The 13224-nt window shown below is 39.6% G+C and overlaps 4 protein-coding genes and 1 pseudogene across 6 annotated transcripts in view; 2 read left to right on the plus strand and 3 right to left on the minus strand.

Moving 5' to 3' along the window:
* On the plus strand, positions 48 to 706 carry LOC104763968 (probable calcium-binding protein CML28). Its single transcript, XM_010487382.2, has one exon. The coding sequence runs from the start codon at positions 138 to 140 to the stop codon at positions 387 to 389; it is 252 nt and encodes an 83-aa protein (XP_010485684.1). The 5' UTR covers positions 48 to 137; the 3' UTR covers positions 390 to 706.
* Positions 1351 to 4435, plus strand: LOC104763969 (U-box domain-containing protein 12-like). Its single transcript, XM_010487383.2, has 2 exons — positions 1351 to 1881; positions 3386 to 4435. The coding sequence occupies exons 1-2, from the start codon at positions 1457 to 1459 to the stop codon at positions 4197 to 4199; spliced, it is 1239 nt and encodes a 412-aa protein (XP_010485685.1). The 5' UTR covers positions 1351 to 1456; the 3' UTR covers positions 4200 to 4435.
* Positions 5108 to 7427, minus strand: LOC104763970 (annotated as a pseudogene).
* Positions 8836 to 10734, minus strand: LOC104763971 (trichohyalin-like). Its single transcript, XM_010487385.2, has 2 exons — positions 10093 to 10734; positions 8836 to 9609 (listed from the first exon to the last, which is right to left on the minus strand). The coding sequence occupies exons 1-2, from the start codon at positions 10707 to 10709 to the stop codon at positions 8988 to 8990; spliced, it is 1239 nt and encodes a 412-aa protein (XP_010485687.2). The 5' UTR covers positions 10710 to 10734; the 3' UTR covers positions 8836 to 8987.
* The window catches only part of LOC104763972 (cytochrome P450 89A9), a 4366-nt gene continuing 1765 nt past the window's right edge, over positions 10624 to 13224 (minus strand). The window contains exons 2-4 of one of the 3 annotated variants that reach the window (XM_019241395.1): positions 12953 to 13072; positions 11512 to 12259; positions 10624 to 11092 (exon numbers count right to left, since the gene is read on the minus strand). In XM_019241395.1, the coding sequence (XP_019096940.1) occupies positions 10746 to 11092; positions 11512 to 12259; positions 12953 to 13072 (1215 nt within the window). In that variant the 3' untranslated portion in view covers positions 10624 to 10745. The other 2 variants (XM_010487386.2, XM_010487387.2) reach the window with 2 other exon arrangements.

Here is a 13224-nt window from a genome sequence, read left to right on the forward strand (position 1 = left end):
TTGGTAAATTCGGGTTTTTCATTAAATCGCCTAATTTAAAGCATAGCCTCAGCTTAGTCACATTCAAATCTCTTTATATAACACTTAAGGTTTCATCTGATCTTTCCGACCAAAAGAACAAAAAAAAACTACAAACAATGGCTGACGCAACGGAAAAAGCTGAGCATGACCGTATTTTCAAGAAATTTGATGCTAACGGGGATGGAAAAATCTCTGCGGCCGAGCTTGGAGATGCTCTTAAGAACCTTGGCTCGGTCACACACGAGGACATTAAGCGTATGATGGCCGAGATCGATACCGATGGTGATGGATACATCTCGTACGACGAATTTTCTGATTTCGCAAGTGCCAATCGTGGTCTTATGAAAGACGTCGCCAAGATTTTCTAAGCTTAACTGACAATATGGTGCATGTGAGATTTAATCATGTTTAATTTGTTTTGTAATGACAATCATTTGATTAAGTATGTTTTTTTCTTTTATGTCTTATTTTCATGGAGTGGAAAGGTCTTGGATTATTCTTCAAACGGATTGTAACGATGTATTGAAGAATTGTCCATTCTTTAGTTTATGTCTTTTTGCGGATTTTGGCATGGTTACTTTTTAAATGCTCGAGATCTTTGGTTCTCTAGTACATAATTATAAGTCTATTGACTGAGACCATTAGAGATGATTAAGCATGAATACATAAACCCAAATATAGTCATTTCCATAAATAAATAAAAATAAAAAAAAAGTAGAATTATATTTAGAACTTGCTAACTCTGAGATTTTAATAAATTTTACCATATGAATTGTGCGAAGTTTGATAATATATAGTTCTAAATATCTATAGATACCTCTCTTACACAGTCACAGATCAATTAAACATCTTAAGTTTGATGTTGGCTCTTTATCTTTATAATACTTTTAGCCATTCGCAAAAACATATCGTTTCTAGATATAGCTACAGATAAGATAAAGACCTTATAACAAAAGAAATAAAGAATGGTTGGTACCAATTGATCTCAACATTGAGGACCAAACACATATTACTTTAATAATCGAATAAAATCTCACAAATAGCTTTGAGCCATCTACATCATTCATTGTTCCCAAAAAAAAAATATCTTTTTACAACTAAAAGTTAAAAAAAAACTAGAGAAATAGAAGCCATCCTTTAGCCAAAAAAAAAAAAAAAAGGTCTTCAACCCAATTTTCTCCTATGAATTTGGATTTATTGTTTTCCTACACAATTTGTTTTATAAAATAATATAAAAATATGATAAAGTAGTTTCCCTAAATAAAATATTTGACTGAAAAATATATATATAAACAAATATGTGTATATTGCCACTCGTGTGTAGTATAAATATACACGTACTATGTAACCGTTGGCCAACGTCCTTTACTCATACGTCTCTCTCTCTCTCTCTCTCTCTCAGCAGATCTTTATTTCTTTCCTTCTTTCTCGTGAAATGGACCTCGCCGGAGAAACAAACAGCCTAATCTCCACCGTGGCTTCTTCTTCCTCTTCCTCCGTTTCATCAATCGACGCGAGCCTCGATTGCGATTCGCCACGTGGCGGAGATGTAGACCACGAATTGCTCCACCACCACCACCACACCGCGGCGGCGGTTTCTTCTTCGTCGTCGGTTTCGGTTTCTTCTTCTTCTTCCGCTTCAATCCAGAGAGTTCTCAGTTTAATCAGATCCGAGGATTCAGATTCGAGGCTGTATGCAGCAAGAGAGATCCGTCGGCTAACAAAGACGTCTCACAGGTGCCGCCGACACTTTTCCCAAGCCGTGGAGCCTCTCGTTTCGATGCTCCGGTTTGATTCGCCTGAATCTCACCACGAGGCTGCTCTACTTGCTCTCCTTAACCTCGCCGTCAAAGACGAGAAGTACGTTTCTTCTTCTTCTTCTTCCCCAATTTAAAATTTGTTCTGTTTTCTTCGTATAACTGATCTGATAGTGATTTCTTCTTAGCTTGGAATTAGTTAGTTAGGTTAACATGAGATTATACAAAATTCCTTTTTGGTCTGTTTCGTGTAAGTTCATGATTAGATTAGATATGGCGTAATGGATAATCTCGACCGTAGCGATCTTTATTTTTTTGTATGGTTTAAAAATCAGATTGGGTGGATCAATCAACTTTTGTTGGCTATTGCTTTTTTTGTTTTGCTTGGAGTATACTCTATGTTTCTTCAACCTTTTTTTTTTCCTCTTTTGTTTCCTTTTTTTTTGCTTCCTTTTGAAGGTTTTTTTTTTTTTTATTTATTGTTACTGGGGGAATTCAAAATTTTGCCTAGGGGTTCGTCACAGTATACTACTACAAGGATAGATAGATACTCTTCTTTATTCCTTACTTTAATATTTATTCTTTGGTTTATGCGGTTTTCTGGAGAATTCTGACTTATTTTCTTTTTTCTTTTGTTTAATCGTTCATGTTTGGTGAGGTTTGATTGGTTTCTCTACTTGTATATGGCAATTTTGATTGATCTATTTCTACACAAAAAAGCTATGAGTCATGTTACCTTTTCTTTTTCTTTTTTTACCCTTAGTCTTGACATTCCAATAGCAAAGCAAAGAATCAAGTTGTAAGATAACACTAGAACAAGAATCTTTCTTTCTCTACCTATACCCGCCGCAAATTCCACGTTCTTTTGCTTGCTTCTATAGAAAGAGAGGACAATAACAGACCAATCTCGACGCATCTCAAAGATTTTGATCCAAGAAGGCCTTTAAATTTGTGTCAAACTAGAAAAACAGAGGATGATTTAAGTTTTTTTAAGGTGGAAATCACCTGAAGTTAACTAACTCTGTGCTTTGGGGCAGGTATGAATTAAGTTTGCACAGCTTAATTTATTAGCTCTTTCTGCATCTGTAGGACCCTGCTTTACCAGACTTGAGTTTTTTTGGTGTATAACTACTGAATCTTCCTTAGTTTATACGCAAACGACTTTGTAGTGAATTTCTTATTTGGTCTAAACTCTGAGATCATCGCTTTCTTTTTATTAATGGGATCCATCTAGTGGAGAGGAGAGGAGAGAAGGAGCAAGCAAAGTAAAGATACTAGACCCCAAGCCTTTCTTTTTCCTTCACTTTTCCTCTCATATAAAGTTTTCATTAAATATCTTTCCTACTTTAAATTTTGATGTCTTATAAACATTAATTAATTAGGTCGGCTTGGTTTTCCTAAGAGGTTAGGTTGGTGGCTACAACTCTATTTCCCTTTGTTACAATTCATATGACTTTTTATATTGAATGCAGAGTAAAGTCTTAGAGAAAGAAAGATTGATTTTTGCCTATTTGCTAAGAAACATATGTATGTGTCATTGTCTTCAAGACTATTCTCCTCTGAGACTATTATTCTGAGTTTTTGTTGTTGATTTTTCTAATCTTCAGGAATAAAGTCAGTATAATTGAAGCTGGTGCTTTAGAGCCAATCATCAACTTTTTACAATCAAATAGTCCAACACTTCAAGAGTATGCTTCTGCATCTTTGCTCACTCTCTCCGCGTCAGTAAACAACAAACCCATCATTGGAGCTAATGGCGTGATTCCTTTATTAGTCAATGTCATTAAACATGGAAGCCCACAAGCCAAAGCTGATGCAGTAATGGCCCTTTCCAACCTCTCTACGCTCCCCGATAACCTAAGCATGATCCTATCCACTAAACCACTCTCACCGATACTAAATCTTCTCAAATCAAGTAAAATGTCATCGAAAACATCTGAGAAATGTTGTTCCCTGATAGAATCCTTGATGGTTTCTGGCGAGGAGCCGAGATCAGGGTTAATTTCTAACGAAGGTGGAGTTTTAGCGGTCGTGGAAGTTCTTGAAAACGGGTCATTACAAGCACGGGAACACGCGGTTGGCGTGCTTTTAACGCTGTGCCAAAGCGATAGAAGTAAATACAGAGAGCCAATTCTTAGAGAAGGTGTGATACCGGGACTGCTTGAGCTAACGGTTCAAGGGACATCGAAATCTCGGACTAAAGCTCAAAGACTTCTGTGTTTGCTTAGGGACTCGGAAAGCCCTAGATCAGAGGTTCAACCTGATACAATAGAAAACATAGTGTCAAGCTTAATCTCTCATATAGACGGGGATGATCAATCCGGTAAAGCAAAGAAGATGCTAGCTGAAATGGTGCAAGTTAGCATGGAAAAAAGCTTGAGACATCTACAAGAACGTGCTTCTACTCTTGTCCGTCCTTAAACCTGTGATCCCCAAAACCGCAATCCCGAGGTTTATTTCTAAGTATTTACTGTGGTTTGACCGGATAAGGGTGGTGAAGATTGATATATGCCAGTCCAGTTGCCGGCGTTTTGGTTCTTAGTGACTGGTTTTTTTTTCTTTTTTTTTTTACTCATAAGTGTTCATAATAAAAAGCTTTCTGTAATCTTAAGTCATTTTGTGTGTACATTACTACTATATATACAGACGCTTTTACTTTTAAAAAGTTTCATTGATATCATAATGGCATTGGAGTGTTCATTATATAATAAACCGAACTTATCCGACCAAAATACCCACACGAAAGAAGATATATTTTTGACTATCCTTCTAGATTGAATTTCAGAATTAACTTCATATATGTTTTCATAACTAATTCTTTTTTTACTGGAGTTTAGACTTCAAAGCTCCTTCTTTTTCTAGGGGGAAAAAAACATGTTTTCAAGATCATATGTATAGAATAATCATCCAAAATTTGGATCCACCGACTCTTTTGCAGAAGACCATTGAGTTTTGAGGCTTATGATCTCATTAGTACTTTTCACCTCCCATGTCTTTAAAAGTTGATTACGTACGCCAATAACAACTGCACATCCATCTTACCTCATCAAACCCATACTAAAAGTAAATAGGGAGAGAAGAATCGAACAATCTGTCTGTTCTTTTAATGTATCAAAAACAAAAACAAAATTGAAGAAAATCTTATTAAAAAAAAAACAAAAAAAAAACTGACATCAGTCCTTGAAACTGAAAGTACGTTTTGGATCCGCCTTTTTCAGAGACGCTCACGTTCACTCTACCCATGTTATCAACGAAACTGTCCAAAATTGAAAATATCACACAATCATTTACTATTTAATATTGAATGAAGTAGTAAACTAAAAAAAAAACATACAGAATCGTTATCCTTCCATTTATTGAAAACTACTATAAGCTCGAGCTACGATACAAAGATTTTTACTCATTCTCTTCTTATTAACTCTCAAAGATACGCACAAGGTCCAAAAAGATAAAAGTTGTGAACTTTTAGACAAAACAGTTAAACACACAAAAACTTCGGGGTTAAAAAGTAAAAAAAAAACATAACTAAAGGTCACGGTCTCTTTCCCTAAATCTTTAAAAACATTTATTATTGTTCCCGGTTTCATCATCTCTCTACCGCCGCGACTCCGCCGCTCCGGCGAGTTTCCAAGCCGAGGTTGTGATGAGTGGTCTCGTCTGCCACCCAAGCATAAGGCAACCATCTTTTTCTTCAACTCTGTATCCATCTCCCGCAGCAAAAACCGATAAAAGTATGCTCGCTTGTTTAAACCCGCTAGATCCGAGATGAACCGGGTCAAATCCACCGGTCTTCATCCGGTTCCTCCACTGCGGTAACGTCTCGTGTCGCTCGACCCGATCGGTTCCTTCCGCCGCAACGACGTTGAGTATCTGTCTCCCTAAATACACCTCTGACATAGCTCGGTCTTGACTCGGCAAGCTGTAGCTATCCTCGAGCGAGTCGAAAAGGCTCGAGTAGTAATGAAGCGCTTCGTTGAACCTGTCCAGGAAGACGACTCCGTTGTGGTTCGCTTCTTGCTCAACCACCGTTACGATACTCGGTTTAACTGCCTTAACCGTACCGAGAAGCTTTTCGATTGAACCGGATCGGGCTAATAACCGGTGGAGCTCAAAAACAGAATTAACCACTAAGGTTTCAGATTCGGGTCGGGTTTCGAACATCTCGGGTTCAAGATCCGATAAACTCTCAGCGGCTAAGCCTTTGAATTCGAACTCGACGCCTAGGTTCTGAGCGAACTGAGCTAATCTCCAACCTAACTGTTGAAGCGAATCCGAATTCTCCTTCTGCGGTGGTCCGACTCCGGTGAGACGAAACAACGGAGGTCCGCCGGGTCGGAGAGCTAAAGCTTGCATCAAAGCAGGCCATTGCATCCCTTGGTTAAGCCCTAAATCGATGACGTGTACTCTACGCGACATCGCCACAGCTTCGAGTATGGCTTGGTTCGCCGTAAAGTGAGCGAATTTTAGGTAAGGGCAAGACTCGTAGAAGTGCATCTGAAGAACCTCTTCGAATGAGACGTCCGTGTCCGCGGTGTAGCCACGGTAGATACGGCGAGCCAAGGCTTGGGCGAAATAAGTAGCGACTTTTCCCATAGCTCCGGCTTGAGAAGCAGCGAGTGTTCCCACGCGTTTCACTAGCGCGTCGGCTAAGGTGAGATTCTCCTGCTGAATCGCCTCACCGCACGCCACTAGCGCGTGGACGAGTCTAACCCCGGTCTCTTGAGAGTCAACGAGCACCATGGGACGAGTTGACTCACCCGTCGAGTCGGATCCTCTTGCTGCTAGCTTCTTCGTCAAAGACTTCTTCTTCCTGCTTTGGAAACGCAGAGAGACCCGGAATTGCTCTGAGATCGTATTCGGATCTATCCACACAACCTCCGGTCGTCGGGTCAAGATCCGAAGAAGCCGGGTTGTTAAGTTCGGAGAGCATGCTCTCGACCCAGTTAGAGAGATCAGATGGGTTGTAATGAACAGTGTCGTTCAAGAGAGTAGAGCTGCCTACATCGTCATTAGAAAGCACCATCTCGAGCTGCTCAAGCTTCTGTGCAACTTCAGCCATCTCAGAAGATCGAACCTTGTAGCCAAGAACAGCAAGAAGCTCATCGTCCATGTTGTTGTTGTTGTTGTCATCAGCAGCAGCCATCTTCTTATCCACCATTGAAGGACCTTCACCGGAACAACGAGAAGATGGTGGTGGGTCCCACGTTTCGCCATGTCCTCTCTTCATCTTTTTTTACTAGCTACTTTCTTGTGATCGATTGAGTTAAAAGAGAGACTGATGATGATGATGATGATATAGTTGAAACTTGAAACAAACAGAAAAAAAAGAGACAAAAGAGATGAGTTTAGATATAAGTAGAAGAAAGGAGTTTACTTTACTTCATGGGTTGGTAAGGTTTTTTATTAATGGGGATTTGAAATAAAAGAAAAAAATATAATGAATTTGTGGGTCATTTTTTTGTGATTTGGTTAGAGACAATTTTGTGGAAAGAAAGGGAGATTCTGAGAGGAACAATATGTAATAAACACGAGGGAGAGTCAGAAATAGAGAGGTCCAATTAGAGAAGTGACCTGTGAAGTGTGTTTAAGAGATAAGAATCAGAGCATGCCACCATAGTTTGGCATCTGTTCTTCTCTCTTTCTTTTTTTCTTTTTTCTAACTCCAAAATTTTTTACTCGTTTTTTAATAAAAATTGAGTCATTAACAGCCTATTGGTTGTGAAATTATCTATTTTTTTATATATAAATTGATCTGTTAAGTAGTTTTGCTAGTGAAACTTTACTTTTAGGTTGTACTGAAGTATAAAACTTTCTTTTAATAACACTGTCATAGTCTTAATCCTTCTATACGATTACGATTACGACTTAATTGTTTATTAAGTGGAATATCGTCATATTCTTGCTTACGACTTCTTTGTTCTTAAACCGAAACGGAACCAAATGCGTGTTAAGTTAATGGTACTCAATCAATATGTATGTCTTTTTCAAAGTTTGTATTTCCTTTTGTGGAGGATATATATTTATTTTTACAATTGTTGTTTGACCGGACTAAACAATTGACATATGAGATTTTTCTAATGACAATAGTAGAAACAATTTAAAATTTGATAGATTACTAAGAGAATCCTATTCTTCTTTAATCCATTTCCTACTAATGGATAGTTCTAATTCCTACTCATGTATTTAAAGTCACGGAATAAGTTCATCCATAATTTGATAGATCATACGCACGTTCTACACCGTAACAGATTAAAATTGAAGCCAGGATGGTATGACAGAAATTTAAAGTTCGACAATACATGGAAGCAGGAATCCTATGTATGTTTTCAGTAGATACTGTCAGGTGTCATACTGCGTTCAGTATTAAGAGATTCTAACTCGAGCATCATTAGATAATTCATTATTTGTATCGGTCTACAAGACAAGTATAGTAACCAAATTACATGTTATGATTCAACCATTACTCTTTTATTTACCAAATGCTAAAGTTTTTGGCGATCATAATTATTTGTCATATTATAATAAACTAAACAAATTTGTTTGTAGTTAGTTAAGCATTATTTCATTGAGATAAAACTACGGCTCAAAGTCACTGAGGCGGACACATGAGCTACCTTTCATGTGCCACGTAGAGGAAGACATAGCCTACGAAACGTCCACAACATAAATTTATGTCATATATCCATCAGCAGGTCAATATAATATACACATCAGCATGCATAATAATTAAGGTTTTTCGAATAATTTTTGGAAATTCGTAAAAGATCCTTTTGGAATATTTAAAAAAAAAAACAAAGTTGTGGGGATTGTTGTATTGTATGGTCCCAGTCGCAGCTACGAAGAAAATGATATTCGTTGATGTGTTCAGGGAGTCACATGGTGCATGCTTTCCCATTTTTAGTCATTTGATTGTAACTTGTGTCTAAATTTGCCTGTTTTTGCTTTTGTGGTTTACATTATTTTGTTACTTTTAATTCCAATGGATCATCAACCACCGTTTGTCTCAGCTAACGCGAGAGGTAAGGAACCATACTAGCATTAGTCACGCCGGAATTAATTAGTCCACCTAAAAAAAACACTTGTTCATTGTTATTTTTATTTCACCTTATTCACTCCTACCATTCAAGTTTTAACTACATCATCAAACTGAGTCTTTGGACCACTAAACAAACAAAAAAAAAAAGAAAAATTATTGGTTCTATCCCCCTTTTACCGAATATTCAAATCAAAGTGCCCACTCCTTCGCCAGTTCTCCTGTTCACCATTTTCATTTTCTTCATCATTCAAGAAATCTTCTTCCAACGGTTCCTTCTCCTCTTTCTGGCTGTTACTATTGATATTGTTATTCCCCCATCCGTTCATCAGCATCATCATCTCATTAGGGTTCATGTTACGCCCCTGTTCTCCATGGTTCCCAATCGCATTAGCTCTCAACGGGTTGCGAGCCATCATCTCCGCATGAGATTGTTGCGACTCTGCTGCCCTCGCCTGTGACATAGCCGCCATTCTTAACCTCGCCTCCTGTTCCTTCATCTCCCTATCCAGTTCCGATTTCAGCTCAATACATGCTTTTCTCTCGTCCTGCAGCAGAAGATGTTCAATCATCAGCCTTTCCTCAGCTCTGGCTTCTCCATCGTTTCTCTTCTGAGTTATTCTGTTGAAAGCTTGGGCTTGTTCCTCAAACGTAGCCTTGAATTCTGCAAATTTGGCTGCAATGTTGTTATCCCATAGCTGACAGAGAGGTAGCTTCTTGCTTGTTGGGTCTGATTCAAGGATCTTAGCCTCCTCTTCCTCTGCTTCGTAATCTGCTACGACGTGATAAGGTAGCAATCTGCATAGAGATGGGTAAATAAACAAAGAGAGAGATATTGTAAACTAGACTCAGAATAACCCTGAAGATGTAACAAACCTCATAAAAGATAAAACCATCAATCAAGATGATTCCACATTATACTAAGCAAGAGAATAATAATAAACATATCATATTATAATGCAGCAATGAGAACCAGAAGACCTAATGCAGACCCACCAAAGCTATATAGATCAACAGACACAAATATCACATAGCCACAGGGTATTAAAAATAGAAAATTTTCTGCAATCCCAAGAAAATAAAAAGGGTGAAGAACTCCATTAATAAAGCATTGGCCTTTATGAAAAAAGATGACAAGTCAGATCCACAAAAACTAATTGGGATATTCCTCTACAGAATCTTTAAAGCTAAAGACAACAAACAGAGAGATCAATAACTCAAAAAATCACTAAAAATTTTCAAGAACCCATAAATGAATTTCAATTCTGGAATTAGACGAACCTTTCACAAGCGTCTTCGAGAGAAGCGAAAGGTCGCTTGAAATCGGGATGGCAGACACGCCAAGCGTCCTGGTAAGCGAATTGCATCTCCGATTGATTCGAAGGACGCATCAATTTCTGCTGTTGTTGTTGTTGCTGCTGTTGCTGCATCATCATCATCTGCTGCTGTTGGAGTTGATGAAAGTTATTGCCTTGTTGAATCAAATTAGGGGTAGGGTTAGCGTTCTGAAGAAACGGGTTAACGGGTCGGTTCTGGATTAACCCGGGAGGACGGAGATGAGGGTCGATGTTCATCGGAAACCTCGACATCGTCACCTGTTGCTGCTGCTGTTTCTGCAAATGCTGCATCAGAAAGAGCTGTTGTTGACGCTGTTGCAGTTGTTGTTGTTGCTGCATTTGAACAAGGAGCTGTCGTTGTTGTTCATGTAGCTGCTGCTGCTGCTTCGATTCCTCCATTCTCTCCCGTAAATTTCGAATTTTTAGGGTTCCTTCTGTTTGCATAAACTGTTCTACTACTACTCCGCCATGACAATCGGAACAACTATTTGATATATTTATATCAAAGCCCATTAAAGGCCCAATATGTTTTAACAACATACATAAGACAAATAAGCCCATTAAGCTTTTTTTTTTCTTTTTGTGATAAATACAACATCACTTTCTCTTCCTAGGATAGATATTAGCCTTGAAAGGGTTTTTCATGACCATTGTGATGAACTGTTGCTTCTCGGACATATCAACTTCTTCACCTTCCACACATTTCCACTCGAATTTCCAAACCAAGTTGGCCACATAGTATTCTAGGTGAAGCAACGAAAGGGCGTAACCGGGACACATCCTTCGTCCCGCTCCAAACGGCATCATCTTGATCTCGCGAGTTCCGGTCATATCGAAATCATATGCTTCCCCGTTCTCTAGAAATCTTTCGGGCTTGAACGTTAGAGGATCCTCCCATATCTTCGGGTCCCGACCCATTTCTCCTACCATGAAGTTTATTGTACCTACTCCCACACGAAAAATTAATTACATGTTGGACCAAATGGGGTATTTGTTACATATAAGAGTTTCTACAACCATATCATCTCTAAAAAACTTAAATGATGATGATCCACAAATATGACCCATTTCTCCTACCATGAAGTTTATTGTACCTACTCCCACACAAAATTAATTACGTACCGATGATTGGACCAAATAGGGTATTATATTACATTTAAGAGTTTCTACAACCATATCATCTTTAAAAACTTAAATGATGATGTTTCAAAATAGTGACTAACCTAAAATCGTCTGTTACTCTTCTTTAGTCTCTTATTATACTATACTAATTTCCCAAATTTACTATATATGTTCATCATTCCAAATAAGTTAGTGCATACGGATGATATATTCTTCTTATAATTTAGTAATAATGTTTTACCTTGGCGTGGTACGAGGAATCCACCCAAAACGGTGTCGTGTGTGACCTTATGGTAAGACAAGTAGTGACCAGGAGGGTATCTTCTTAAACACTCCAAGATCACAGCTTTGAGATAACTCATCTTCCCTAAATCCTCTTCTTTGATCTCTTCTCGATCATCTGCTTCTCCGGCCAACACACTCTTCATTTCCTCGTATACCTTACTCTGTATCTCTGGATACTTCACCATGATCGCCATAATCCACTGCATCTCCGTTGCCGTGGGATCCGTAGCTGCGTTTAGAAACTCCGAGCATAGACTCACGACCTCCGATTCACTCAGCTTCCTCTTCTTCTTCTCTCCTTCTTCTCCCTCATCCGTCGGAATCTCTAGATTCAGTAGCGTATCGACGTAACAGAGAACATCTCCGGTGTTTTCTTTGCTCCTCGCGTTCACGTATCGGAGTATGACGTCCTCCTGAGACTTCCTTAGTTCTAAGAACTCTTTCCACTTTCCCCGGAGCAAGAACTTGGTTACGCTTGGGAAGATGTTGAGTACGCTGAACTTGGTGTAGCTCATAAGCATAGTGTACTGAGCTTCTTCGATCTCTCTGATCTCTTCTCTTCTCAGCTTCTCGCCGAAACACATCAGAGCCAACAAATAAAACATAGCGTGACGGAGGTGGTCTAAAGCATCGGAGACATGCCCTTTCTCTCTCTGCTCTGTTTCGAACAGATCAACGAGAATCTCGAGAGACCACTTCCTCGACGGCGCGTACGCTTTCACGCGCGCAGGCTGGAGGATTTCTGAGGTGAGGTTCCGGCGGAGGGTTCTCCAGAGAGAGCCGTAGACGGAGGAGTGGATGTCGTGTTGGTTGCTGGTGATGACTTTGGTGGTGGGGAGAGCCAGAGGACGGTCGGAGAAAACGGCGCCGTTTTGGACAAGGGCTTGGTGAGCGAGTGATCTGTCGGTGACCCATATGGAAGGTTTGGAGCCTACGTGGAGTGTTATGATTGGACCGTGACGTGAGGCTAAGTCACGGAGAACGCCTTGGAAATCGGAGAAGCTGTTTTTCTTAAGCCAGGTGATGTTTCCGACGACCGGATAACGAGGCGGCCCCGGTGGGAGTTTGTGGGTTGGTGAGAAGAAGATGCGTTTGAGGAAGATGGAGAAGGTGAGAGAGGAGGTGATGAGGAATATGATAGTGATGATCTCCATCGTACGTTGCTCCCTCTTGCTTCAAATTAAAGCTATAGTGTTTCAATAATTAAAGGTATGTGAGAAATAGGTCTGATTTCTAAAGATATATATATATATAGAGTTAACGAAAACTCTTTTGTTCGCATTATATTTTTTCTTCACATAATCTTACACCATTGATGTGATCGCATGACTTTATCGTGCATGTCTTTGTACACTTGTAAGTTTTGTCCACCCAACCTGCCTGCCTAGTTGTGGTGNGGGCGCGTGTGCCTTCACGCGCGACGGCTGGAGGATTTCTGAGGTGAGGTTCCGGCGGAGGGTTCTCCAGAGAGAGCCGTATACGGAGGAGTGGATGTCGTGTTGGTTGCTGGTGATGACTTTGGTGGTGGGGAGAGCCAGAGGACGGTCGGAGAAAACGGCGCCGTTTTGGACAAGGGCTTGGTGAGCGAGTGATCTGTCGGTGACCCATATGGAAGGTTTGGAGCCTACGTGGAGTGTTATGATTGGACCGTGACGTGAGGCTAAGTCAC

Source organism: Camelina sativa, chromosome 19 (assembly GCF_000633955.1).
Source record: "Camelina sativa cultivar DH55 chromosome 19, Cs, whole genome shotgun sequence".
Classification (NCBI taxonomy): domain Eukaryota; kingdom Viridiplantae; phylum Streptophyta; class Magnoliopsida; order Brassicales; family Brassicaceae; genus Camelina; species Camelina sativa.